Source organism: Trichoderma virens (genome assembly GCF_000170995.1).
Source record: "Trichoderma virens Gv29-8 chromosome Unknown TRIVIscaffold_56, whole genome shotgun sequence".
Lineage (NCBI taxonomy): Eukaryota > Fungi > Ascomycota > Sordariomycetes > Hypocreales > Hypocreaceae > Trichoderma > Trichoderma virens.
In genome coordinates, this window is record NW_014013693.1 from 12,676 (window position 1) to 39,162 (window position 26,487).

The 26,487-nt window shown below is 51.0% G+C and overlaps 5 protein-coding genes across 5 annotated transcripts; 2 read left to right on the forward strand and 3 right to left on the reverse strand.

Annotated features, from left to right (window-relative positions):
* Positions 1 to 416: 416 nt before the first annotated feature.
* On the reverse strand, positions 417 to 1,452 carry TRIVIDRAFT_151551 (uncharacterized protein; the record flags this gene model as incomplete). The annotated part of the gene is made up of 2 exons (XM_014100628.1): positions 417 to 506; positions 562 to 1,452. Coding segments are annotated over 2 exons (981 nt in total), but the record flags the coding sequence as incomplete, so codon positions are not given.
* Positions 1,453 to 2,913: 1,461 nt separating this feature from the next.
* On the reverse strand, positions 2,914 to 10,684 carry TRIVIDRAFT_132117 (uncharacterized protein; the record flags this gene model as incomplete). Its single annotated transcript, XM_014100629.1, has 3 exons — positions 2,914 to 7,959; positions 8,600 to 9,604; positions 9,659 to 10,684. Coding segments are annotated over 3 exons (7,077 nt in total), but the record flags the coding sequence as incomplete, so codon positions are not given.
* Positions 10,685 to 11,818: 1,134 nt separating this feature from the next.
* TRIVIDRAFT_230783 (uncharacterized protein) lies at positions 11,819 to 14,931 on the reverse strand (the record flags this gene model as incomplete). The annotated part of the gene is made up of 6 exons (XM_014100630.1): positions 11,819 to 12,750; positions 12,833 to 13,186; positions 13,302 to 13,956; positions 14,037 to 14,060; positions 14,164 to 14,597; positions 14,666 to 14,931. 6 exons carry the CDS (start codon positions 14,929 to 14,931, stop codon positions 11,973 to 11,975), a joined length of 2,511 nt encoding a protein of 836 aa, XP_013956105.1.
* An 8,052-nt stretch (positions 14,932 to 22,983) lies between these two features.
* On the forward strand, positions 22,984 to 23,811 carry TRIVIDRAFT_216170 (uncharacterized protein; the record flags this gene model as incomplete). Its single annotated transcript, XM_014100631.1, has 2 exons — positions 22,984 to 23,133; positions 23,230 to 23,811. 2 exons carry the CDS (start codon positions 23,020 to 23,022, stop codon positions 23,656 to 23,658), a joined length of 543 nt encoding a protein of 180 aa, XP_013956106.1.
* A 925-nt stretch (positions 23,812 to 24,736) lies between these two features.
* On the forward strand, positions 24,737 to 25,766 carry TRIVIDRAFT_53318 (uncharacterized protein; the record flags this gene model as incomplete). Its single annotated transcript, XM_014100632.1, has 2 exons — positions 24,737 to 25,309; positions 25,365 to 25,766. 2 exons carry the CDS (start codon positions 24,737 to 24,739, stop codon positions 25,764 to 25,766), a joined length of 975 nt encoding a protein of 324 aa, XP_013956107.1.
* Between the last annotated feature and the right edge of the window lie 721 nt (positions 25,767 to 26,487).

A 26,487-nucleotide genomic window follows, 5' to 3' on the forward strand; every position in this document is an offset into this window, starting at 1 on the left:
TGCCCTCTCGGTTGAGCTTCAACTGTTGACCTGGGATGGTCATATCTGGCAACCAGCCCCGAGCTCGAACTGAACCTCCTGATGAGACTGCGGCTCATAGTATAATGTAAGCCTTTCTTTCTTTCTCTCTCTCTTTCTTCCTTTCTTTCTTTTTTGCAAAATCAATTATCGAGGGTTCACTTACATGTTCCCATGTCAAGGGCATAGCCGAATCCCTTGTGATTGACTAGCTGCACAGTTTTACCTAGCGCAAACTCTAGGGGGTCCTCTGGTGCTCCTGTCTTTGACGAATCTTTCATGACTGGAAGATGATCAAGAACGTGCCTGATGGCAGTGTCCACAGTCGCAGCCTCTTCTGGCTTCTTTCTGATCTAATAGAAATCAATCCCCGAACTAAATGCATTTGTGGATCAGTACTAGGGGAGACGTACCGGTAACCTAGTGCGCCAGACCTCTGGTGATTCGATTTGTAGGTTTTCATTGTAATTGACGACCTTGTGAGGATCCTTGTTCCTATAATAGACATGAGAAATGGATGTTAAAATAAGGGAATAGATGCACTAACAGCTCTTCAATCACTTTCACCAACTTGGCCATCTCAATTTTCAGCTTGTGACGTTCAGTGACTAAAGAGGCGACGTTGATAGCGATGGCGTTCTTTTCCTGTGAAGGATAGTACTGATCCAGGTGGCCCATGGCATGAGTGAGCATCTGGACGTTCGTTTTATACTCCATGTGCATATCCAACAGATCGCAGGTAAAAGTTTGGACTCCATCATAGCGACGAATGGCTATGGCATGTTTCTGAGCATACTCGATGAAATTGGGAATTGTATCATAGCGACTGAGGATAGCCCAGGTGCGCTGTGGGCATTTGGCAACACTCTGAGGGAAGACGGAGGCCGCCTGGACAAGGGAGCTGAGCGTCCACTCCGTTCCTGTTGGGTTGATGTCTCCGCCCCCAGACCAGTTGACATTAACTGTCACCTCGGCGCTCTCCATTACCTTGTCGATAGAGGAGGAGGAGGATCGAGGTGCGGGCGACCAGTTCTTCATGGACGAGTTCAACTGGCCCTTCACTGCTGTCTTGACCTCGCCTCGTCGGGAGTAGTCTAGAGTCTTGATCGAGATGATCCCATGTAGGTCTCCTCCCTCAATAAACCCCGAGATGAAGCAGTCCCCGTACACCTCGTGAAACCGGGAAGTCGTCATCTCTTCGTCCGACGGCGCACAAAAGGAGACATTGTCACGCACAGTCCGGCATTGATTTACCACTTTGACAGCCACAACGGCGTTCAGGTCGCTCTCTGCAAACTTGATCTCGTCAATTGTTGAGGAGCTTCCAGAGATATTGACCGTGCCGGTCCGGATCGATGATCCAGCCGAGATGTTCATTGAGCGCACAACCTCGGACATCTTGGAGACAAACCGAGAACAATACGTGACCGTCTGCAATTTGAGTCAGAGAGCTGCTTGAACGGTACTGAACTGTGCCTATTGAGTAATGGGAGACATACCTGCGACTGTTCTGGGATCACCCCACCATAATTTTTATCGTCAAACATCCAAACCTCAATTGCCGAAGCAAAAGAAAGAATTGAGAGGGCAGTGGTAATAATAGCAAAACGCATTATAGTTGTTAAGATATAAGCCGTGTACTTTAGTAAAAGGATATATAGTGAGAAAATTAAAACTATAAAAGCAAAGGGAATAGCTTTCATATAAACGTTTTCCTTTCTTAAAATACAAAGTGTGTATTTGTTACGCTTAGATATTTCTAAATATAAGGAACTTTACATAATTATATCAGTTAGGGAAGGTACTTTTAATCTAGCATAACTAACTCCTAAACGCTAAACTTGAAACCCTATTATTTACAGTAAGGGTGCCGTTGTTGCGCCAGTCTGGCTCCGGCAGTGACAGCCTCTCCCTCTTTGCCTATCTGTTAATGTAGATAATGGTTCAAAACATTGCACAAAGGTCTAGGGAGTTCTAGACCTCTCTTGCCATGTTTTTCTGCTGTCTCGTTGCTATACACGTCCTTGTGCCCCGTGGGTATAGTTCTTTGGCGATTTTCCTTGGCCTATGAGTTTTGGCCAACTTTATAGCTTCAGAGACTCCCACTGTTTCCACATCTTAGACTGCTGCGTGCGCCAGGTGGCCGCAGGAGGGGGAGGCTTTGCAGTTATAGTACGTAACTGTTCCCCGCCCTGCATTCCCCATCATATCCTGTGAGCTATTTAAGAAGGCTACAAGGGTAGATTAGGGAGTCCGTCGAGTATCTTTAGTTATCTCTCTACTACCTTCTGTTTTTGGTTATCCCCGGAGGTTAACCACTGGGAGAACCGAACCGAGGTTCTTGGCAATAAGAGAGGGTCTAATAGTCCTTTTGACCAGGAATGCCGTGCCTCTACTTACGAGGTGGCTTCCGTCTATGTAGGCGAACTTTATTAATGTGAGTGGTCTTATCTAAGCGAGTCCTATAGACGCAGATGTAGTTCCCTTAGGCCGTTCTGGGCCAGAGGGGGGGATTCTTCAATCCCCTTTCGGGAGCGTATACTGAACAATCAAGCAACAACTCCTCGGCGCCATCATGTTAACTCTCTCTGGCGCCATCCCAAACGTCAATCTTAAATCCCCAAACCCCTTATCAATAGCAACCTCTCCCTGAACCCCCAATACTTTCAAATCATCACTCGACTTCTCCGCCTCCAAAACCAACATACTCCCGAACAAATCAACCTCACCAGATCCCGTCCAACCACCACTCCCCCCAACAGCCGGCTGCAAAGCAACCCAAACATGCTGAACCTTGACAGCATGCCCCTGACTCCAAAAAGGCAACATATTCGGCAACCTCTCCACGCTCATACTGACAACTTTTTGCCGGTCAGCACCCTCCGCCTTGCTAATCCGACTCACAAATCCTCGCCATTCATTTGAAAAGTCAGCCGCAAGATCAACAAACAGAAAAGCCCCCTCATTCCCAAGACTCTCATCAATCTGGCTCCTAAAATCCCTCGCCGCCTGTGTGGCCTGATTCTTCCAAGTAGCGCCTCCCTCCAGAGACGTAAATTTGACCGTAAACAAAACATCCCCAATGGAGTTGTAGTCAAACTGTCGAAACGGACTAGGCAACTCCAACTTCCACCGAGAAATTACACCAGCGCCTTCAAAAGGCGCATATCGCTCCCCGCCAAAGTTCAACTCAAATATTCCGGTGTCATGCGTACAACTGCTCAGAGCCACAGATGTGATCGGTACACTATCCGTATGGAACCGCTCGTCTCCGGCTATATCTTGATTATAATAACTCCCAGTCGAAGGCGAAACACCAGCCTTGAGTCGATACCGATGCTCCAACAACCTTAGGGAGCAATTCACACCCGTATATGGTCCAACTATACTTGGTATAGATACAGCAACACTCTGAATCCTCCGACAATAATGTCCTGGAAAGTCCAAATCTAACAAAACCTCCGGTATCTCAAACTCAGCCGTCCTAGTTGTTCGGAGATTAAGGAGAGCCAAAGGTGCCACCTGACGAAGAGAGATGGTCTTTGTAAGCTCGTAATCATGCGGCGTCCCCTGCATCTGAAACTTGTCAACCCGATGCAAAGCAGCACTCAACTCTTGCGCGGCGAGCAACCCATCCCTCGACTCATCCCAATACGCACTGCTCAGAAACGAAGGTTGCGCCCTAGGTCCATACTCCCACTGTAAAGCCCTCTCCGCCGTCCTCGCCATATCTAACGCAGCAAGATAAGACTGATAAGCCAACTTCCTCGTCTCAGCTTCAAGCCAAGAGTATAGTTTATCAGAAGAATACTTGGTTCGTAGAAACTCTTCCATTTCGGCTGCATCAACGGCTTGTTGCTTCTGAGCACGCAACTCCGCCTTGGCAACATCAACCCGTTTCTGTTGATTCTCGACCTGTTTATCGACAATCTTAATATCATGACCAGCGAGATTAGCCTGCATCCGACGTTCCTGCAGTTGCCGAACGAGCTGTCCCTTTCGAGCAGCACGGCTAGCCATATCCGTACTCGCCTGCGCCGCAGCCCGGATAACCCCTGCGCCCACAAGAAGAGCCTTGGCGATAATAGAAGCATCCATCTGTGTCGAGATACCAATACCCATCGGCTCTGCCTGTATAGTAAGACTAGGCAACGCCATGAGCAATCCAGCATTCTGCTCAATTCCCGTAGCAATCTTATTCGTATACACCGCCGACTCCATCGAAGTGGACTCAAGATACTCCTCTGCACTCATCCGTAACTCATCATTATTTGGCTGTCGAATGCCAAAGTCAAGATCAACCCAGTCGGCGTCGGAAGATGGAACTATATCAGCTGACTCCCCGATCAAAGCAAGGAAGTACGTCAGGCGCAATATATGTGACTTGCGTGTCTCAGCCAACGTCTCCAGCGCTGATGTCGCTTCCAAGACTTGATGCTGTCTAACATCATTCAGAAGTGACAACACACCGGTCTCTTGTCTCGCACGAAGTCTAGCCATAGCCTCAGCATCCCTGCGCTCCTTAATAGATAGATAGGACTCGGAAAGCGACCGCAACTCGGCACACAAATCCTGCGCCTTTTGCAAAAGAAACCTAGCCCTGCAATTCGGCATAGGTCCTTCCGTCCTACCCCCAGCCAAACTCGCAAGACTCGCACCACCCGCTCTAGCAGCGATCAACTGTCCTGGATCCAGGGGCGGGTCGAACAGCGGCAAACGACGTGGATTCCCATCAATATCCAAACCGTGACGGATATTGTACAGCCTTCCGTCGATGATATCACGTAACGCTTGTATCGCCGGGTTCGCTGGAATACCAAAATACGGTGATCGGACAAAACCCAATGTCCCATCACGGGTCTCGGCAGGCGGAGCATTCCCCCTCACAAGCGTATTGATAAAATGCGGAAACTCCAGCTCCATATCCACGGTAGCCGTAGCAAAGTCCGTCACAAGAGACTTTATATCATCATAACGCTTGGTGACAGGCCTCGTAGGTGACACAATTGTAGCCGGTGCCGGACCAAAGAGTGTCAGTGCCTCCGTATATCGTTGTGTAGCCATGGGTATTGCCTCAAGGGATGGTTGACGGAAGTACTGATCACCGCTTGCGATGAGAATCTCGATGCACTTCATAACAAAGCGTTTCATATACACGGCTGGACGTTTCCGAGCAACTGCGTGCGGGGAAAAGGGATTTGCTTTCCAGTCTTGTACTTCGAGGGACTCAGCCGGTAAGGGTTTGAGATTCTGTATAATTTGTCGTACAGACCCGCCGAGACGGAGATCAGCTGATTTGAAGGGGGCAAAACGCCAGCTTCGGTCGAGGTTAGAGAGTGGCTGGGGGGTGACTGCTGCTATTGCTGCTGCATTGTCGGGTTTCGCGTCGTCTCGTGACGGGTCAAAGACGAGACGGGAGATTTCGATAGCGAGGTCGAATTGCTGTGTGGCGAGAAGTCGTTCCATCAATAGCGACACGACATGAAAGCCCATTTCCCAGTTGTAAATCGAGGCTGGCATGGCCAGTTCTCTGTACTTTCTGTTCTGGAATCCGAAAGACCTGTTCTCCATGTCCTTGGGGAGATGCTCGAGTGCATCAAAGATGGCGTGATAACCCTCCGTGTCGGCAATCTCCTCGACGAGATACAAGGCCGAGTCATGTGTCATAGTTGACGTCGAGATTGTCGTCTTATTGCTGGTGTCGATTTTGCCCTCAAGTGTCATTCTAGGAGAGCCAAAGAATAGCGAAGCCTGCGTCGGTGTAGTTCTTTCAACAACCAGTCCCAAGACTCCCGGATACTGAGAGACATTGTTGGTCAGAAGCCATGAGAGTGCATACGTCTCCGTCATTGTCTTCGGACTCGGAACCGCCAAAAGTGAGTATTGATTCGCATCGATACCGAGTTTATAGGCTTCAACTTGGGTCTTCAATGTCGAGATGCTGTTGGTCGAACTCGAGTGCGTAATACGTCCAAACTCCATCTCCGTGTCGATATAAGTCCCAACTGTTGAACCAGCAATACCATCGATCAACCTCAGTCGAAGGCCCTGCATCTCAAAACGTCCGAGTATTTGAAACACACCCCCGCTCCCAGAAACCTTCCACCTGTCCACATGAATAGCAAGGCTCAAACCTCCATTCGTCGTCTCCAATCGGAAGCGAAAGGACGAAATGGAAGGTAAAGCACTTTCACCCGAAGCCACACCAACATGAATCCCAGTAGCAGTGATATACTTGGGAGACCACTTCCCATTCCTCATCTCAACCCAAGCCATCTTAATCTCCCAAAATTCTTCCGCCTTGGACGGCCCATTAACATCCTTCGCTTGGTCCGCCAAACTCTTCGTTTGATCCTTTCCCTTCTTCGCTTGCCTCGCAATCTGTGGGATAAATAAGAACAACCGATTTTTAAACAACGCAGGGAGAAGATAACTTCCCGGATGAGCAAGAGGCTTCTGGTCAGCATCAACCTCATGCGTCTGAATATCAACCTCCATCTTACTCCACGGAAGCCAATTCCAACTCATCAACATCGTATTTGTTCCAGTAACCACGAGCTGCCTATAGTAAAAGACAAAAGGCGCCGCACGCGACCGACCAAAGAAGTGATATCTCCCGCGATAGTCCTTGGTCGATTCCCAGAGATAGCTCAACACTTCGAGGTCGGCGACTTCATGGATAGCGTAGACATAGTCACGGAGTAATTGACTGATGGTATCCCGGTCCAGACTTGCTTGGAGCATCTTACTCTCCAATTCTTCAAAGGCGTGGGTTTTGTCGTCTCGGAGGGAGGGGTCGACCCAATTCTCGGGATAGAGGAAGACTTTGCGGTTAGCTTGCCAGAGTGTAAATTTACACATCCAAGCCCAGAGGGATTGATCGACTCCGGTTGTCGACACACCGTACACCTTCTCCAGCCCTAGCAACGATCGTTGGATGAAGAACTGTGCGCTGGCGATGGCCTGCCCGATTCGTGATGTCTCCATCGGTGGCCCCATCTGTAGGTCCATGAGGAAATCTGCCGATAGATCGTCGATGTTGATGATACCGCGGTTGACAAAAACTGGCAAACGGATGATGTATTCTTGCAATACGCGTTGTTGTCTCGTGAGGACGACTTCCTTTGCTCGTGCGAGTGCCCCACCACTTGTGGATGATGCAGACGAGGATGATAGTGCCGTTTTTAATTCCTCTGCAAATTCAAAGTCCTCTGCTTTTTTTGGGTCCCAGGGTAATTGCGCCCATGAATGCAATATCGTAATAGGCACACCGAGATCCTTGGACAGAGAGCAGGCTTCGGTTAGTTGCTGGAGAGGATATAAGTCCCCGTCGAGGAAGGTTTTGGCCAAGTCCTTGACTGTTGCCGTTGGCCAGCGTGTAGTGAAGAAAGCGGAAATGTCACTCGCGTCAAGTGAAGTCAGCCGTTTCGTCTCGGCCACTAGCTTATCGATCGTATCCGTCTTTGACCCGCCCGAGAGTCGTTCAAGGTACTGGACATACGCTATCAAAGTCGCCACACCAGATGTCGAAAATTGTGTTCGAATATTAATAAAGGACCGTAGTTGGAGTAGTTGAGAGACACCCAAACGGGAGAAGTCAATCCCCCGTCCAAGATGAAAGCCAACCTCTGCCGGCTCAAGACTCAACATTTTAGCCACGCCCATACATCGTCCCAAGTGGCCCAGAGTTAGACAAACGAGACCTGCAAGCTCAATTGGACAAATCAAGCTGTCCTTCAAGCTCACCTCCCCTATTGATGTAGAATATGATAGATGCTCCAACTGCAACCCATCCGTCCATTCCACTAAGACTACGTCACCCTGTCGCAAGTGCTGAGGCGTAGTAAGACGCTTCACATCAGGCCCAGGGATAGGCGTAAAATGACAATCCTGACCGTTGATAGCAGCTTTCCCCTTATCGGAGTCGGTGATGAAAGTATACTCCGCCGTCACAGGAGGGAAGAAGTATGTACTAGTTGCCCCGGAACAGTAGTCCTTGATAGAAGCATAGAAGCCTTTCAGAGACTGGAGGTATGTTGCATTTGTCGGATCTGGGACGCCAGGTAAGGGCGTGGGATCCCTGGCGGCTAGGAGCTGCTGAATGAGTTGGGAAGGGGCGTCGTGGAAACGAGTGGCAAGTGAGTCGCTGACAAGAGCGTCTGTTGCTCGACGTTTTAACTCTGGGACCATCCAGACCATGGCTTGTTTTCGACGTGCTGCAATCTCTTGTTCTCTTTCGTCAGGTTTCGAGCCTGTGACTGGCTCTTTAAAAGCGGTGATGACATCTGATACGTTAAGACGGAAGGTCTGAGCAAACACGCTGATGGCTATGCTGTTGCTCGTTGTTGTGATGCCTAGAAAAAAGTTAATAAAGTAACTCAAGAACCAAGGGCGATATTAATGATCGTGAAAGCATACTTGCTGTTCCCTCAACCACATCAACTACATCCTTCGCAACAGAAGGATTCAAAATCTTTGAACACATAGCCAGTAAACTCTCACTGCTATACACTTGAACATCTCCTGCTCCTCCCCCTCCACCACTCAAAACCAAAGCAAACTCCCTCTCAACGGCCGCTACTCCCCCAACAATACCAGCCACAGCACTCAAATCATGCTCATCCAACTTTCCCCCCTCCTCTTCTTCCAAAGAAATGATCAAATCAAGCGCTTGCTGGCTCGACTCAATCCCTTCTGGCAGATCCAACCACAAATCCAATACCTTCAACGCACTCTGCGGATCAATAAAAGGATCAACACCCCCCTTCTTACAAACAACCCTCCACCAATCAGCATACCTCTTCACCGGCAGACGAAGAATCTTACACAGCCGCTGATGACTATACAGCCTAGCAATCCCATCAAGCGTCCAGACCGTGTTGGAATCGAACCCAATAATCCCCATGAACACCACCTGCTCATCCTGCGTCATACCTAACGCTCGCAACACAGCACCCATATTCTTCCCAAACGTAGCGTCCGTCTGTCCATCTCCATCCACAAGCGCCAAAGACGGATACAACTTGACCAACCCGCTACGCAGAAACAGTCTCGCATAGAGAGAATTGGGAAATTGTGCGTACATGAGGCCCCAAAAAGGGAACAGCTCGACGACGGGGATACTAGTCTTGATGGATAATTGCTGCGCTGCGGCTAGACGTCGGATAAAGTCTCCATCCAAGACGTGATGTTGAGTTGTATCGCTAGGATAGATGACTTCTCGATGAGCGAGGGCGGCTATAGCTGCATCTGTTGTCTCGATGGACCAGCCAAGGATGTTTCGGAGACGGATGAAGGATTGGAGATCGAGGGATGTACGGCGAGATATTCTGGCCGCTTCATCAGAGCGACCGATCATCGGCGACTCTTGTAAACGCATATCTTCCAGTTCGTCGCTGAATTTCTGTTCTGTGACTGGCTTATCATCGACGGTCTCGGTGACCGTCTTCTCCAGCGTGACCACGAGGCGATTACTCAAGTATCGAGTCTTGAGAATCATATTCAGCTCCAAAGGTGTGAGGTCGGATCTCGGCAGAAGCTGGGCCTTGATCAATCGAAGGCTCATAGTCGACGCTGGGTTAATCATCTTCCAAGTTGGTGTTCCAGATTTCGATCCATCATCAGGCGATGATGCGGCCACTTTCTGGTTATCCGCTTCATAACCCCAGTACTCTCCCGCCAAGGACAGTCCTACTACCTGATCATAGGTTTTGGAAGCCAGGTCTGAATGCTGCTGCTGAAGAAAAGTGACAAAGTCGCGCGTGTAAATACCCTCTTGGGTTATAGCCTCAAAGTCCAACGGTTGCAAGCTGAGTGCCTCAGCAGCCAACCGTCGCTCATGCGTAGCATGTGCCGCAGCTAGGTAATCCCCTTTCTTTGAAGTTGGCAAGCTAGGAAAAGCTCGATGTACCAGATCCCCATCAGTCTGAAACCGCCTCAGCAGCTCATACCGTGAATACTCCAACCCATGCAACGCAGCCCTCGTAATCCCCATAGCATTGTTATAAGGGAAAACCACCATGGGCGCAACTCTCTCCGCAACCGCTGTATACATCCCCCCTTCATCCACACCGAGTTCCTTCTCAAGATAATTCTCCATAACTTCGACAACCATCTCCTGATATGTAACCGCCGTCCCAACTTCAACCTTGCTCAACTGTATCTCCGCCACATCAGGCCTCCGATGCAAGAAAATATCCAACATGGTCTTGGCATCCTTCACCTCCCATCCCTTTTCACAAGTCCCGATGGATGCACTGCGGAGAAGCTGCATGAGATCGACGAGGTATGACGCCGGGCCCAAGACAGAGGTACTCTCATCGGCGGTCACGCTGTCCAGATCGCGAAAGAGTGTGTCGAGGTTGACTTGTACATCGTCTGTCTCAGGGTAGTCTTTGCCAGATTTTATACCCGTTACGGCAAGGACTGGAATCTCACGGCGGGAGCGGACAATGTCGGCCCAGATGGCGTCATTACGCGTGTCTATACGTTGTGCTTCGCGGTGTATGGCTGCGAGTTTGGTGTTGCTGAGAGCAGAGGAGGAGAGACGGCTGGTAAAATCAGATTGGGATGTTAGGGCTATGGACCGGGCGGATGTAAAGCCTGCATCAAGGAGAGCGGGTAGGTCTTCTGCGTCTGTGACTAGGGCATGCAGACGGAGGAGGGAGGCTAGGGTTTTTTGGACTGCTGTGGCATCGCCAGTGGCAAGGGATGATAGATTGGACTTGTAGGCTGATGTGGAAGTGAATTGGTTAAAAGTGGAATGCGTCGTGTTACCGCTATTGTTAGTGTTGGCGTGGAGGGCTAGGAGCTTGCGGAGGGTGGTATTTGCGGCGGGGGGTTGAATAATCAGGATTCCGGAGTTGCAGAGGGCGCTGAGCACGGCGATTGGGGTGCGATAGAGAAGCTCTGGGCGTACGGCTTTGGATATTTGTTGGGTTGCGGCGTCACTGTCGTCAGGAGGGCTGTAGTACTTCAAAGCCACGTCGTTGAGTGTGCTGAGAGATTTGTCCTGAAGGATGGGAAGGTAGAGTTCCCGATCATCCTTGCAAATGTCGATAATGTCGATCACGAATTGGAGGCGTTTAGGGATAGGGGAAGAAGCAGGGGAGGACGAGAGTTCGGAGGAGAGGGTGGCTCGAAGGGCAGAGGGGAGTGGGAGACCGGTTCCGATGCTCTCGCGGATGGACGAAGTAATTGTGTCGTCCAGTCGGAGGGCTTTGTAAAAGTCCTCCATTTTCTTTTGTTTTTCTTGTTCTTATTGGGAGTTTGTTAAAGAGGCCGGCGCAATCTTCGCGACTGGTTAACGACGAAGTTCAAATTCGTAAATTGGCGCACTCCTCAAGTCAACGTTCAGGAAAAGGGCCCGAGTACTTGTAGTCACTCATCCAATACCACCAGAACTGATTATTCCTCCGATTAAACCATAGATATCACACTATTTCCCCCCTCGGACTCATTTTCAGCTTGCTATTTAGCAGTGACACGACCAAACAGGGACGACAGTTGTGGGATTCAGGGTAGGAGTCTGCCCCCCCTCACCCCCCTTTCCCTTCAGCTGGCCAGAAACACATCTTCTCCACCGATCACTGCTTCTTCTGGAATTCATTGCAGTTTAATGGACAGTGCATATGCAAATGGTGCGCACAAATTAGATGTGGGTAAGAGACAAGAGTGAGGGGGTGGAGGTCGGGTATAGACGCGTCCGTGGCGCCTGCGGATGCTGCATCGATGCATATCCGCTTGATGCTACCTTGCTTCCGTCATGATGTGGCCTCAAAACGCCTACTACTAGTAATATCCTTGCAAACTTTCTCGTGTTACACTGCCTACTACTTGAGTAGTATGACGATACTTGTCCCCCCTTCTCAGTGCCTACCTAGCTACCTACCCTGATGCTACTTACCTATATCATCAGTCCTTTCCGGCCTACCAACTACCGAAGTAGCACCCCCTCACTCATACCACACAACCCGGTACTCCATTTCCCACTCCGCAATAATCTTCCCCGCCTTATCCTGCGTCTTCTCCCTCACACTCACCAACTTGGGGCCACCTTTATACACGGTAGGGGTGCCAGTGATGTCCAACTGGAACCACGCCCCGGGTGGGACATTCATGGCTTCACCCCAAAAGCCACCACTTTGGATTTCAATCTCCCATGGGACGACCGAAGGCTCCGGTGCCGGGTTTGGTCCTGGCAATTCCACCGACTTGTCCCTGGGGCTGTTGATGGTGGCGGTGGTCGTGTACATGTCGGGGGACCAAGTGAGTGTCACAGTATCCTCCGGCTTGGGCTCATCGTCTTCCCCTTCCTTCTTCTCCCTCTCCTCAACTTCCCGAGGGACAAATGGACCACCACTGCGATACCGGAACTTACTTCCACCCCTAAACAGGCACCCCTTGTCCTCATCCTCCCCAACATTGAAGATCAGCACAGAAGCCGCCAGGCTGACAGTCTTGGAGGTGTCGTTGCTACCCCGTATTGTCAAAGTCCGCGTCCCGTCGATACCCGGGACCTTGGATGAACGTGCGGCCCAAGTCAGCTTGTGCGAGGAGATGATGGGTCCGCGGAAGTCAGGATTCACGAGTGGCATACCAGAGATGGCTAAGGCTGCTATGCCCGTGTGGGCCACGGCAGCCCGTGATGCTACGCTGGTGCTGGCTATGGACATGCTGTTGTCGCCTTTGCTGTTTACATCTGGTACTTTGATGCGACCATCGGCTTTGAACCTGTTACACGCGGCACACACATGGTCAGTAACTCCGTGAAGAGGCTGTAGACAAGAGGGAAAATGTAAGGAGGGAAACATACGGCCTCATCTTGACGGCAGCATTCAAATCGCCATATCGCCCCATAGAGGGTTTCTGGAAATCCAGGGCAGCACCGCCGGGGTATGTCAGTCGTCCAGCCGTCTTGAGCTTATCCTTGATACTCTCAATCATGCCGTCGATCCCTGAGCGCAAACCCCCCTCCAGACTTTTCTGGATGACATCCTCGTAGCCACCGGACTGCCAATTGTGATGGTCCACCTTCCTCTCAACATTAACGTATGAGCTCGCACCGTTGTCAGGAGGTTGGATCTCTAGGTGTAGACTCGAGGAGGCGTCCTCTTGTGCGTTTGCAATGATCTTGCATCTGACCTTCCATGTGACTGTGTACTTGTCACTGTTCATATGCCCACCTTTCGGTTAGCCGACCACGTTTCAAAAATCATGGTAATCAGGAGACAGAGAGACAGGAGAAAAAGAAAGGGGTGGAGGGAGCTGGGGGAGTTACGTACTATAGCCAGCTGTCGGGATTGTCGAGACCGCTCTTAGTGCCTGCGCCGCGACAGTTCTCATAGCTTGTCGATAAGCCACTGAGGACAACTTCATCACTACCAGCCTCCCAAGTCACTTCCGTCTTTGAATCATCCTCCGTCCACACCCTGTACCACACCGCGCCTCCATTGTCCACTGGACCCGTCTTGCTTGTTTTGGTCCACCTGTACCCCTTGACGAGCCGCTGATTATCATCGTCCGGCACGGTTTGGAACTGGTACACAGAGGCATTGGGGTCGGGGTAGTTGGGATCACCCCCAGTCTCGAGGTGTAACCAGACCAGTCTCCCATCGGATGAGAAAGTAGCGGGCTTATGGTAAATTTCGGTCGGCCGATTAAGCAATGTGAAGTTGGGAAGGAGGAATTTCTTCATGAAGATGTCTGTGTTGAGGAGGAATGTGCCCTGAATGGCCGGATGGCCGTAGCTCTCAAGAGTCGCAAAGTCTCCGGACCAGATGAGACGCGGATCTTGAGGTTTGGGGCCGCCGCCATCAACCATTTCGAGGAATAGGAGGCAGTTGCAGTCTCCCGCTCCTCCAATTCCGGTCTGACCATCCTTGTAGCCATTCTTCTCGCTCTTGTATTGGTGAACTTGGTGCAGGACGTCATTAGGGGCTGACGAATCAATGTTAGATTTGCTACTACTGAGTCGAAGTCGCGACAACAATGCGACGAATGAAGGGGTATCTGCTCACCGTAAGTTGCCTTGACTTGCGGAGCTAGTTGGAAACTTCAAGTCAGCCTCTGGATTCCAACTCCCAGCACAGATCAAACCGCATCACAACACTCCATCAGGACACATGGAAGATAGTAGCTACTCACTGTCTGGAGGCGTAAAAGTCAATCCCAGCGAGTTCAAACAGTTCTTCTCGTTATCGCCGCTCCATTTTTTCAGCCAAAACTCCAGCAGATCCTTCGTATCAACGTTATCCTCATCCGACGCCCAATCAATGTAAGGAAGAGGTTTGCCGTTCTCATCAAATCCCGCGAAGGAGAGATCAAGGTCCAGATTGTCCCACCGCGCTGTGGTTAACTTCATGTAAAGCCGATCGATGCCGTAGTCACCCGGGTGGTCGAAACGCTCCGCGATCTGCTTCCGCTTCTCCTCGACCGCCTTCCTCTTCTTCTCATCCTTGATGGTGGAAGGGTCAGGGAGGGTCTCGGGAACGACCATGGTGCGTACGGCGAAGACCCAGCCGTTGAGGTCATCGATGAGAGGATTATCGTCACTGTCTTTCAAAGAGCCGGAGGTGAAACTGTGATGCCACAAAAAGAATATTGTTGGCGTTGATTGAGAAACATGTCTGAGAAATGGAAGACGTACCTCATTTTCATAATCACCTCGTTGAGGTTGGCGCCATGCTGGTCGGCACCGGGAATCAGAATCACGGGAGCCAGGACCTTTCCCTTGAACTTGCCGAGGACGCCATGGTAGTCAAGGTTGGAGAGTAGGTCGGGGTAAGCTTCATAGAGCTTCTGAAAGTTTTCGTTGATGAGACCTTGTGAGAGGGCGACAACCTGGTCGTACGAGCCCGAGTCAGCGCGCGTCGTTGTCTCCAGGCGAGACTCGTAGTCCCACTTGTTGCTCATGGTTGAAGCGGAGGAGTGGTGTCAGAGGCGTGTTGAAGTTTGTCGCGAATCAGTGAACAAGATGTGCCGTGTCTGCAAGAAGGACAGAGTTCTCGTCACAAGAAAAGGTCAACCCTCATTTCCCATCTGGCGTCGACGTCTGATGCCTCCCGTCGCCTTTTATGTCTCTCAATCTCAAGCAGTCAGTCAAATGGACGATACGCCCCTGTCCCCTCTCCCTTCAAGATTCTACGGCATTGGAACCTTGCTCTCCGGCGAGGCCTTAGGCAGTGCCATTGCCGCCAGGTTTGGTATAGCCAAGGTCACCATCCAGAGCTGAATGATGCAGATTGTCTCTCCTCTCTTCTCGATGGTTGGTCGGCATGCAGTATAATGACCAGCCAGGGCGGGGAGAAAGAAAAAGAGACTAAATATGCAGTCCCTTGACCAAGCTGGAAAGTGACGTCAAACCACTGAAAAGGGAGATCTTTTGGTCCGCCTAGGAGAGAACAGGAGCCGAGTGTTCTGGCTTGGCGCTGAGATTGGCTCGTAATTCCCTCCTTTCCCCCTCACATCCATCATGTCTGACCACCCTCTTTCTTCGCCATAGGTGGTATCACGATTGCATATGAGGGGTTGGCAACCGTGGAGTAGCTGAATATTGGATTGTCATCGTCTACCAATTATGAGCCTGACCCGGGCACCTTTCCGAAGTCGGGGATCTCGACTATCATCAGTGGTTGATAGAAACAACTGTTCGAATGCTACCTTGACGGGAGGCATTCACAGCCGCGTCTGGAGGAATACTACCTGGTCACAGTCTTGTTGGGCATCAACGCTGCAATGGATATTCAGCTCGAACGAATTCGTCCATAATCCGTGTCAATGGCGGGCTGAAATCCGTAAAAGGCAATGTATCCGCGAATCATGAGAGCAGAACCAAGCACATTTACACTCAAAAGGCTGGCAACCATCCATGATGGTTTCCATATCAGCGCTTGGTTTTCCTGAGCCTGCGAGGTCTGGAAGCCTGTAGGGAAAAAAAAAAGTAACAGCTACGGGCCGTCGAAATGAGCTCCTTTACCCGCATGCCAATGCCAGGAGGCGGGGTCACTTCGGTGGATACATCCGTAAGTTTGTGTGACCGCGTGTAAAGAGATACATGCCGCGTCACTGAGAAACAGGTGTAGGGGTGTGGATTTCTGTGTAACGGACGCTAACGTTAGGCTGAAGAAGAAAAAGAGATCGACACACGATCCTCAGTCCCAAGTGGGTCAACGAAATAGTAGCGGAAATTTGGCCAATGATTTTCCCGCTTCTGGTCCCGATAATGATCCTACACGAATGACAGCAAACGGCGCCAGTCGTCGGTCCAACTCGGAGAAATTCAACGTCAAGGTTGACACTCAGACCGGCTGTGCGACTTGTACAATCCCCATCCCGACTTCTTCTGGACGTTCCTCCCATGTCGATCCCGTTCTTAGCCTGGAGTACAGTTCCGGGACCGCTGGGTCGAGTGGCGTGTTTGGTATGGGATGGCGTCTAGCTGGGGTTGATTCCATCTCGCGCAAGACGTCCAGGGGCGTCCCGACCTACGACGATCATGCTGATGTGGATGTGTTTGTGCATTCAGCCCTAGGAGACTTAGTTCCCTCAGATAAGCCCACTACGACGATTGATGGGCACAATGTGCGCGAGTATCGTGCGCGGGTAGAGGGCCCGCCGACGCGTGTCGAGCAGTGGACGACGACAGATGATGCTGACACGTTTTGGAGGGTGACTTCCTCAAACAACATTGTCGCCATCTACGGCCTCTTTGATAGCGACCGGATCTTTTGCCAAACAGGATCAGGGCCGTCTGCAAAGAAGAAAGTATTCTCATGGCTGGCTTCCGAACAGTATGATAGTGGCGGGAATCATGTTGTATACACGTACAAACCCGAGGACAACGTGTGCGAGTCCGGGGTATTTGATGATGTCCATTCGTCCTTTTCCCAGCGCTACCTCAAGAGTATTCAGTACGGGAATGCTACGCCTAGCCGCAGTGTCGATGACTGGAACGTTGTGACGAGGCCTTCGGATTGGCTGTTCGAGGTGGTCTTTGACTTCGGCGAGCACAATGACGAACGACCTACAACCAAGGCGGAGAGCGCGTGGAACCGCCGCCATGACCCGTTCTCGACCTACAACAGCGGCTTCGAGATACGGACATACCGTCGTTGCAGCCGCGTTCTGATGTTTCACCACTTCCCATCTGAGCTTGGTAGGCAGGACTGCCTCGTCTCATCGACATGCTTCGATTACGAGACAGACGAGCGTTCGGGCGTCAGCTTCCTTACTTCCTCCGTTCAAAAGGGCCACAGTCCCAAGGGAGACAGTGACTACTGGACCCTTGCTATGCCGCCAGTTCAACTTGGGTATACCAAGGGGCCCCCCGACGTTGCAGATTTGCCAGTCGAGGAGATGGATTTGCGCATGTCGGGGCTGGACACCTCCATGGCGCAATGGGTTGACCTAGACGGCGAAGGTGCGCCCGGCATACTCACCAAGTCCAAGGGTGGAGGGTGTTACTACCAGCGCAACGTCACGGGAGCGGATGGCCACCCAGAATTTGGCGAACCACGCCCAGTGAGTATGTTGCCAAGCATGACCCAGTCTGCCGTCGAGGACTGGCGTTTTGAAGATGTTCGTGGAAAAGGAGCGCTAGACGTCGTGGTCATGACCGAGAATGGCGGCCTGCGTGGATTTTACGAACGCGACGAAGACGATGGATGGCTGAATTATGTGCCCTTCCAGTCGCAACCAAACCTCGATAACCCAGAGGATTACCGCTCCGTCGATTTGAGCGGGACTGGCACTGCCGATTTGCTGTCTATGGCGCCTATGGCTGGTGGTTCCCTTGTATGGCAGTCATCCTTGGGCTCCGATGGCTTCTGTCCGGCGCAGGCTGCTATTGGGGCCCCGGTACTGTCTCTAGGAGATCCTACATCGCTGATTCAGCTCTGTGATATGACAGGCGATGGTCTAGCCGACATAGTCGAGATTCGCAACGGAAACGTGAGTTACTGGCCCAACACAGGCCATGGAACTTTCGGATGCAGGATCATCATGGGTAATGCTCCCTCGATGGCAGCTGGTGACCTCTTCTCGCCGCAGCGAGTCCGACTTGCCGACATAACAGGGTCTGGGACAACCGACCTGCTTTACGTGCGCCCCGAGGGCGGTGTTGTGGCCTATTACAACCGCTCGGGAAACGACTGGAGTGATGGAGATGTGATTCCAGGGTTTCACTTGCTTGATCGCGCATCGGCTGTCGATATCCTTGATCTTGGAGGTCAAGGTCTAACATCCCTATGCTGGGTGTCTGATCTGTACCATGGTGGTGGCGACGACAACGACGCTAGGAGCACCAGCGGACTCTCAACGGTCTACTTTGTGAATCTCTCAGGCCCGCAACATCCCGGACTTCTCGAGAAGTGGTCAAACGGGACCGGACTGGAGACTACATGTACCTACAAGTCGTCCTTTTCTTTTTATAGCGAGGACGCGGCTCAAGGAACACCTTGGGCGACTAAACTTCCGTTTCCTCTCCTTTGCGTCTCCCAGACAGTGATGGTGGACAAAGTCACGCAAACATCATCCACTGCCCGTTATGCCTACCACAACGGTTACTACGACTACGCAGAAAAGATGTTCCGTGGCTTCCAGATGGTTGAGACGTGGGATGCTGAGGAATTTGACTCGGTGACTGCCTCGCCGTTTCAACGCCCCCCCGTCCTCACAAGGGACTGGTTTTACATCGGCGTGGGATGGGTAGATGAGTCGAGTCGCTTGCCGTGGAGCTATGAGATTAATGCGCCACGGCACGACGCCATAGCCAGCACTACATTACCCTTGCTGGGGGCTGACGTGGCTGTTTCCGCAGAGGCATATCGCGCGCTCGCGGGCCAGCCACGGCGAAAAGAGGTCTTCAGCGCCGATCAGTCGGATCCAAAGGCTGCTTTTCCATACCTCATCTCACAGCAGACGTACGACGTGGTACTCAGACAGACGGCGCCGGCACCTTTAGTGTGCAGGGTGGACGGACGAGAGGAGGTCACGGCGCACTATGAGAGGGCGACAGTGATGGACGAGCAGGACCAACCCGAGCTGTCGATCCAAGATGCCCGTGTTCAGCACCGCCTCACACTGCAGACGGATGACTATGGCAACGTTCTCCTAGAGGCTCTCGTGGATTATGGCAAACCATCCAGTCAACTGCCCAACGCCGATGACCAACGGAAGCAGGAGGAAACCGTTGTTAGCTACACCGAGATGAGATATACCAACGCTGTCGAGTCTAAGACTTACTTCCAGAGTCCACGACCTGCCGAGGTCCAGAAATACAGAGTTTTCCCAGCTACTGCCATCAGTGGAAAGGACCGATATGCGTGGGAGATGATTGCAAAGGATGACGCATGCTTTCTCAAGGAGGCTGTGGAAATTCCTCTCAAAGCTGACGCGGATGAGCAGCTCAAACACGCAAATGCCAAAGGGTATCGTATTTTACTGGCAGATCAACGCACAATATATACATCAACGGATCTGCTTGAAGCACTACCCATTGGGGTGGCAGCCGAGTTTTCTGTCGTTGACAGAGAGTACCAGTTGGTCTTCACGTCAGATTATCTACAGGAGGTTTTTGGCGACGCGAAGCCAGCAGCGGATGTGGAAGTTCTAGCCGCGCATTGTAAAGGCGGCGGATACGTTGAATTGAACGGCGAGGAAGGCAAATGGTGGACACAGCCATCGCGTTCCATCTTTGGGGACGACGACCCGGGCCACCGCCTCATGACTGCGCGGACTTCTTTCTTCATCCCCAGCGGTGAGGTGGATGCATATGGCAACACATCAACCGTAGAGTTGGACCACTACCATCTCTTGGTGAAGAAGACTACAGACGCGGTGGGCAGCATAATCTTCACTGTTAGCGACTATGCTAAGCTCGCAAGCATTATGACCATAGATGCAAATGGGAATAGAGTCCAGAGAGTTTCAGACCCCCTTGGACGGGCTGTAGGTATTGCTGTTCTGGGTAAAGAAGGGAACAGTACTGGGAACAACCTGGATGGATTCAAAGTGGAGATTGACCAACAGACATTGGATGCCTTTTTCACGACGCCTTACGGAGATACAGCCAAGTCCCTGCTTGCTGGAGCGAGTCAGCGGACGATATATGATATCGACTCTTACCGCCGGAGCGGCGTGCCTTCGCGGGTTGCGGAGCTGACCCGTCACGACCACGTTGGAAAGGGTACAGACGTATCTCCCATCTCCGTGCGGATCACATACCTAGGCGGCAGTGGCGTGGGTATACAATCAACCTTGCTATCAAGTGATACTGGGAAGACGGAATGGGATTTTGACGGATGGGTTATCAACGACAACAAAGGACAGCCGGTCCAGAAGTTTCAACTCTCACGTGCCTCATCTCATGCCTTCCGACCTCTGCCGTCCCCCAGCGATGGCACTGTCCCCGTCACGACGACACTGCGAGACCCGCTCGGGAGGGTATTAGGGGTTCTTTACTCTGATCACACCTGGTCCAAGACTCGATTCACGCCGTGGACCAAGGCGGAATATGACGCCGGCAACACATCCAACGTTGAAGATCCGGTGACAGATGATGATGTTGGCCCCTACTTTAAAAGGCTCACTCGGTCTTTATACTATCCGACCTGGCGACAAAAGCGGATGGCTGATGGGTCAAGCGCAAAGGATAAGATAGCAGCCCGCCAAGGAGATGTGTATGCTGATGCTCCCACAATCACGCACTTGGACGCCCTGGGTCGGGCCATCTTCACTGAGACTGGCACGGGAGTTGAAACTCGTCAAGCGCGGGTGGATTACAACTCACGCGGGCAAATATGCCGTCTACGAGACGCCCTGGATCGCACAGTAGAGAAAGTAACATATGATCTCCTCGGACGGCAGCTACACACCGCCAACATGGACCGAGGTCGGCGTTGGCTACTCTCTGATAGTGACGGTTTGTCACGTTTATCCTGGTCAGAGAAGCAGACCAGAAAAAGGTCCGAGTATGATGCTTTGCGACGGCTGAAGAGTGTCTGGAGACTGTCTTCGGAGGAGCATGCGGTCGAGATGAAGGTGACCGAAGTGACTTACGGGGAGGGGCAGCCTGACGACGCTGCATCCAACCTCCGCGGGCAGGTGCATCAGTGCCGTGACCAGGCTGGACTGCTTACCAATAGCAAATTCGACGTTCTAGGGAGGTGTACTATGTCCACGCGGCGGTATGCTAACGAGTACCGGAACAGGTTGGACTGGTCAAGTGTGAAGGACGAGGAGGCGGCGTTGGAAAAGGATGAGCACAAAACCGAGTATCAATACAATGCTCTCAACCTGCCTGTCGAGAATGTGGGGTCGGATCTTGGGATGGCTAGACGGCAGTACGACGTCGCAGGGCGATTAGCGGCTCTCGAGTTGTTTAAGACGGACGGCACGGGGGCTGCTACATCGACAACCAATAACATCAAGTACAACGCCAACGGCATGATCACCGACATCATGTATGGTGATAAGACGTAGTCGACAAACACATATGACGAGCAGACACAACGTCTTGTGGCCTCAAGAACCATTCGCACGACTGATAACGCGGTGCTCCAGGATGTCTCATACACTTACGACTGTCGAGCCAAAGTCGTCCAGACAGAAGACGCGGCCAAAATTGCCGTCAACGATGCGGATTCGACGCAAGAATACCATTATGATTGCCTCGGTCAGCTTGTACAAGCCACCGGCCGAATCCAAGTCGGCTCGCAGTCAAAACATATTACGCCCTACAGCTTCAACGACGATAAGCCTGTTGGTGATTCAAAGACGATTCGCTACACGGAGACGTATGCCTACGACAAGGCAGGAAACATGCTCACCATGTCCAATACCCCCAATACTGCCGGGTACACTGGCTGGACAAGGGCATACACATATGCAGAGCAGAGTTGTATCACTGTAGGAGAGACAAGTAACAGACTTACCCGCACCGAGGTGGGCAAAGTGACTGAGGAGTATAAATATGAGGGTTATGCGGGACGGCATGGCTGTATGACGTATATACCGGGATATAGCCATCTCTCCTGGAATGACGACGATCGTCTGGATTCCTTTTCGACGCAGAACGTTGGTGCGGATAATGGAAACACACCTGAGATGACGTGGTATGTCTACGATGCGGAGGGTACGCGTGTGCGCAAAGTGACAGACCGTTACCGCGACAATAACGATGATCAACCGCGCAAGAGCAAGGATATTCGATATCTTCCCATGGGGGACATCTTCTCCTCATACACAGGCGACAATCTGCAACCACCACGCGTAACATATACACTCATCGTCGCCGATGCCGCTCTAGGTTCTACTCCGATCTCCCTTGTTGAGCACAGCACATCTTCTCCGATGGCGCTGGTGCGATACCGCCTTGGCGAACGACTGGAAGTTGACCCTGATGCCAAGGTAGTCTCATACAACGAGTTCTCGCCGTTTGGATCCGGTACCTACCAAGCCTCTAACACCGACGCCCCTCGGGCATATAGATTCGCCAGCTATCGCCGGGACTTGGAGAGCGGGTTATACGCTTGCGGAGCTAGATACTACGCACCCTGGCTTGGACGGTGGACATCTGCCGATCCCATAGGCGTAGCTGACGGATTGAATCTCTTCGCCTATGTCAGGAATGATCCCATCAACTTTGACGATCCGGGCGGCACAATCAAGAATCGCAAATACAACAGATCGCTCTCTGAGTCATCAAGTCACGAACAGGCACCGGGGAGCAGCGGCACATTCTCCAGTATCCGTGACATACCCGCCGCGGTTGCTCGCAGACTTGGGTCCAGCCTCTTTGACGCTAATCATCCTCCTCCTGTCGCCCCAGGCTTCACCAGGCTGTGGCGCGCGACGGACCTGGCGAGAGGTATTCAGTTTGTACGCTTCGGTGACGTATCCGCCGTGCGCACAACGGCGATTGGCAACTTTAATCGTGCTGATGAGACGGCTGCCTACTGGGCCGCGACTAGGGCATCTGCCGAGGTGCACGCAAAGCATCTAATGAGGGCAGACAAGAAAGCGTTGATACACATGGATGTACCGGAGAGTGTGCTGGCGAGCGGTACCGCTGGTGTGCATGACTACGGCCCTGAGGCGAGCACCCAATGGGAAGAGGTGAGATTACCATTTCTCCATAATTCCCTACCTACTTCCCCTCTATCTTTGCATAGCACTCGTTAGCTACATGTTACTGACAAATGACAATAACAGAGAGTCGGCTACTACTCCATCCCTGACAAGAAACTGGCATCAGCGATGAAAGAACGTAACCACCAGAACCAAGTCATCTCCACCATGAACGAACATAATCTCAGCGAATGGGACGACGCCGAAAAAATTGTCAAACGGACATACGACGAAACAGCGGAGACTATACGAGCCGATAATACAGCGGCGCGTATCATTGCGGAGAGAGCGGCTGAGGTCACGATTGGTGCGGAGACGCCAGTTATATTTAATTCGAAGTCGACGGTGTTTGAACTAGGGAATGGACCTGAGATGCAGTACGCTTTCAAGGGAGGTGCGTATGGGAGGTTGGCTGGGTATAAGAGCGGATTGGTGAGGTATCAGGAGGACAGGCAGGGGGGCGGCCCGGGTGGTGGGGGGAGAAGTTGTTGGTGGAGATGTCAGTTGCTGTGAGAAGGGACAATAGAGTACTGGCATTCTACTAAAATATAGGGCCTGAATGGGCGTGTCGGACAGATTTCTTTTGTTCTCTATTATGCTAAAATCTCAATCCTAGATATATTCAGTTATAGGATTGTATTTTATAACTTGATCTACAATTTTATTACCAGTACCAGAAAGCCCCCCTCCCCCGGCCCAGGGAGAGGACGCCGCTTTCTCCAAGATCAACAAACCATAAAACCAATTAATAGTATACTATAGCAATAAATTCCAACCAACTTTTGTTACCGTTATCCTCTAAGAAATTGAAGACTTCAGGAGTACCTCCGTTACATATAATATGATATACTTATTTATTCCCTATGACAGCCACTACCAAAGACGTTAGAACCACGCTGCAGTAAGCATCGTTTACTTTCGATCAGGATGGAGAAAATAGTAAGTAAACTCATGGAGCTAATAATACCAATCTAGACCAATTAAAGAGCAGAAAATAAAAGATATATTATCCATGGCGCAGTTGGGCTTAAATGCTAAGTCCGATCTTCTCAGATTGATTCGCCAAAATTTATTAGTGTGGTTTTATCTACGAATATTCTCAATCTGATTACGGTCGATCTTCATTAATATGATGGCAGCGAAACCGAGGTTGGGGCCGGGTCGGGAATTGGATGGTGAGGGATGACGGGTGCTAGATTTAATCTCAGAATCGGGGGGTAGTCAGTATTTACAGCCCAATTGCTTCCCCACGACAGAGGACTCCCATAAACTCCGTATTCCGTACTCCGTAGTGGAGGTCTGTGCGTTGCCTCGGAGCTTCCGCTGGTGAGCCCAGCACTCCAAGGCACGTTTCACTGCCGGCTGTCGCTGTGGAATCATTTTGGCATTCGAGCTAGTCTAATGCCGTCTGAATGTCACCTCTGAGGTATATAATTCAGAAGCTTTGTGATTTGGAATGCATTCCAGGAGGTAAGACAAAAAGTTTAAATAGGGGTAACAATCGCCGACGTTGAGATCTATTGTCCAACAGTCTCACCATCCGGAACCATAATCTAAGCCTTTCTACTTATCATTCCATCTGTCTCTCGCCATGGACAGTGCTTCATACAAGCAAATTACGACCAGCAGGTCGTATATGTACAGCTATTATAGATCTGCACATAAAGGGCCTAAGCAAGCGATCGTTCTACTTCATGGATTTCCCGAGTATTCAGATATGTGGGCGGAACCAGTTAAAGCCTTAGAAGCCCTCGGCTATAATTGCATTGTTCCCGACTTACTGGGCTATGGCGCATCATCTAAACCTGTCGAAGCGGAAGCTTATAATAGCGAAGGATTGTCACAGGATATTGCCGACTTGCTTGATAGTGAAGGCATTGATAAGGCTATCGTGATTGGCCATGACTGGGGAAGTTACTTGGCTGGCCGGTTTGCCAACTGGCAGCCTTCGAGAATCATTGGACTTGTGCTGACAAGTGTTGCATATCAACCATCAGCAAAATTGGAACTCGAGAAAGCTAATGCACGACTGAAGGCAACAATTGGATACGAACCGTTTGGATATTGGACATGGATAGCTTCTGCAGAGGCCCCCCGGACCTTGCATGATCATGCGGAGTCATTCTTTTCCTTGCTTTATGCTCAAAATGCTGACATTTGGAAGGTGAGTTAAAAAGCACTCTTTTTTGAATACTGCAAAGATTTCTAATTATCGTTAGACCGAATTTACCCCGACTGGAAAACTCCAGGACTGGTTGCACCACGATCGTACAGTAGAGGGAGCCAAATTTATAACACCTGAGATTAAAGCTAGAACTATACAAAAATGGAAGGAGGAGGGATTTGATGGCAAGCTGGGTTGGTACCGAGCTATGACTGAAAACGCCCATTGGAATCACGAACAGAATCTTGCACCGGAGAATTTCAGACTAGATATTCCTGTTTTATTTATTGGTGGCTTGCGTGATGCTCCTGCACCAGCTGCACTTGGGGATCTTGTCACCAAGCCTTTGTGTCATGATTATACAGGAAAGGTTATAGATAGTGGGCATTGGATGCTGCGAGAGAAGCCTGAAGAATGGCTGGAAACCGTCAAGATCTGGTTGGAGGCAAAGTTTTAAGGTAGCTGAAACGGGTGTGAGGGTGCGTGGTTACATTGGGAAACATCTTTGCAGCCGAACACATGTGCCAGTTGCCTTCCAACATTGATACATAGATCGCGAGAATTAGGAGAGCCGAGACTCAGTGGCATAAACGCAATTTTCATTTTCTTGCCCGACCGTTTTTCACTAAGTTCGTTCTTCGTAAACTCCGGTAGTGGGCCGCCACGGAAACTCGCTGCGCTACTATCATTTCTCTGAACAAGGACAGACGTCGTCCCATGTTAATGAGTCTCTCGCTTAACATGATCGTATGGCGCAAATCCCGATGTCTATTGTGGAATTAGACAGGCGGCTTTATTTGTACTAGGAGACCTCGGTTGTAATTGCGTAAGTGTCCATATTAGTTAGTATGTACCATGATATCGGGCGACGAGCATAGACGGGATTTGCGCTGCATCGTTACGCACGCGGACCTTGCGCCGACGTCGAAGCCAGTCCCAGTCTCACACCATGCTGCAGACTATTTCCTCGATTAAGTAAAAAGGTTTCGATTCAGCACCCGTCGACGTCGCAGCCTGCCCCTGTCTTACACCATCCTGCTTATTATTTTCTCGATTAGGTAAAAATGTTTCGATTTAGCACCGGCCATGCGACATTTCCTTTCCTCTTCTACCCTGTTATTTGTTTTCTTCATTTTCTTTCTTTCTTTCTTTCTTTTTTGCACTGACCTCGCGTCTCA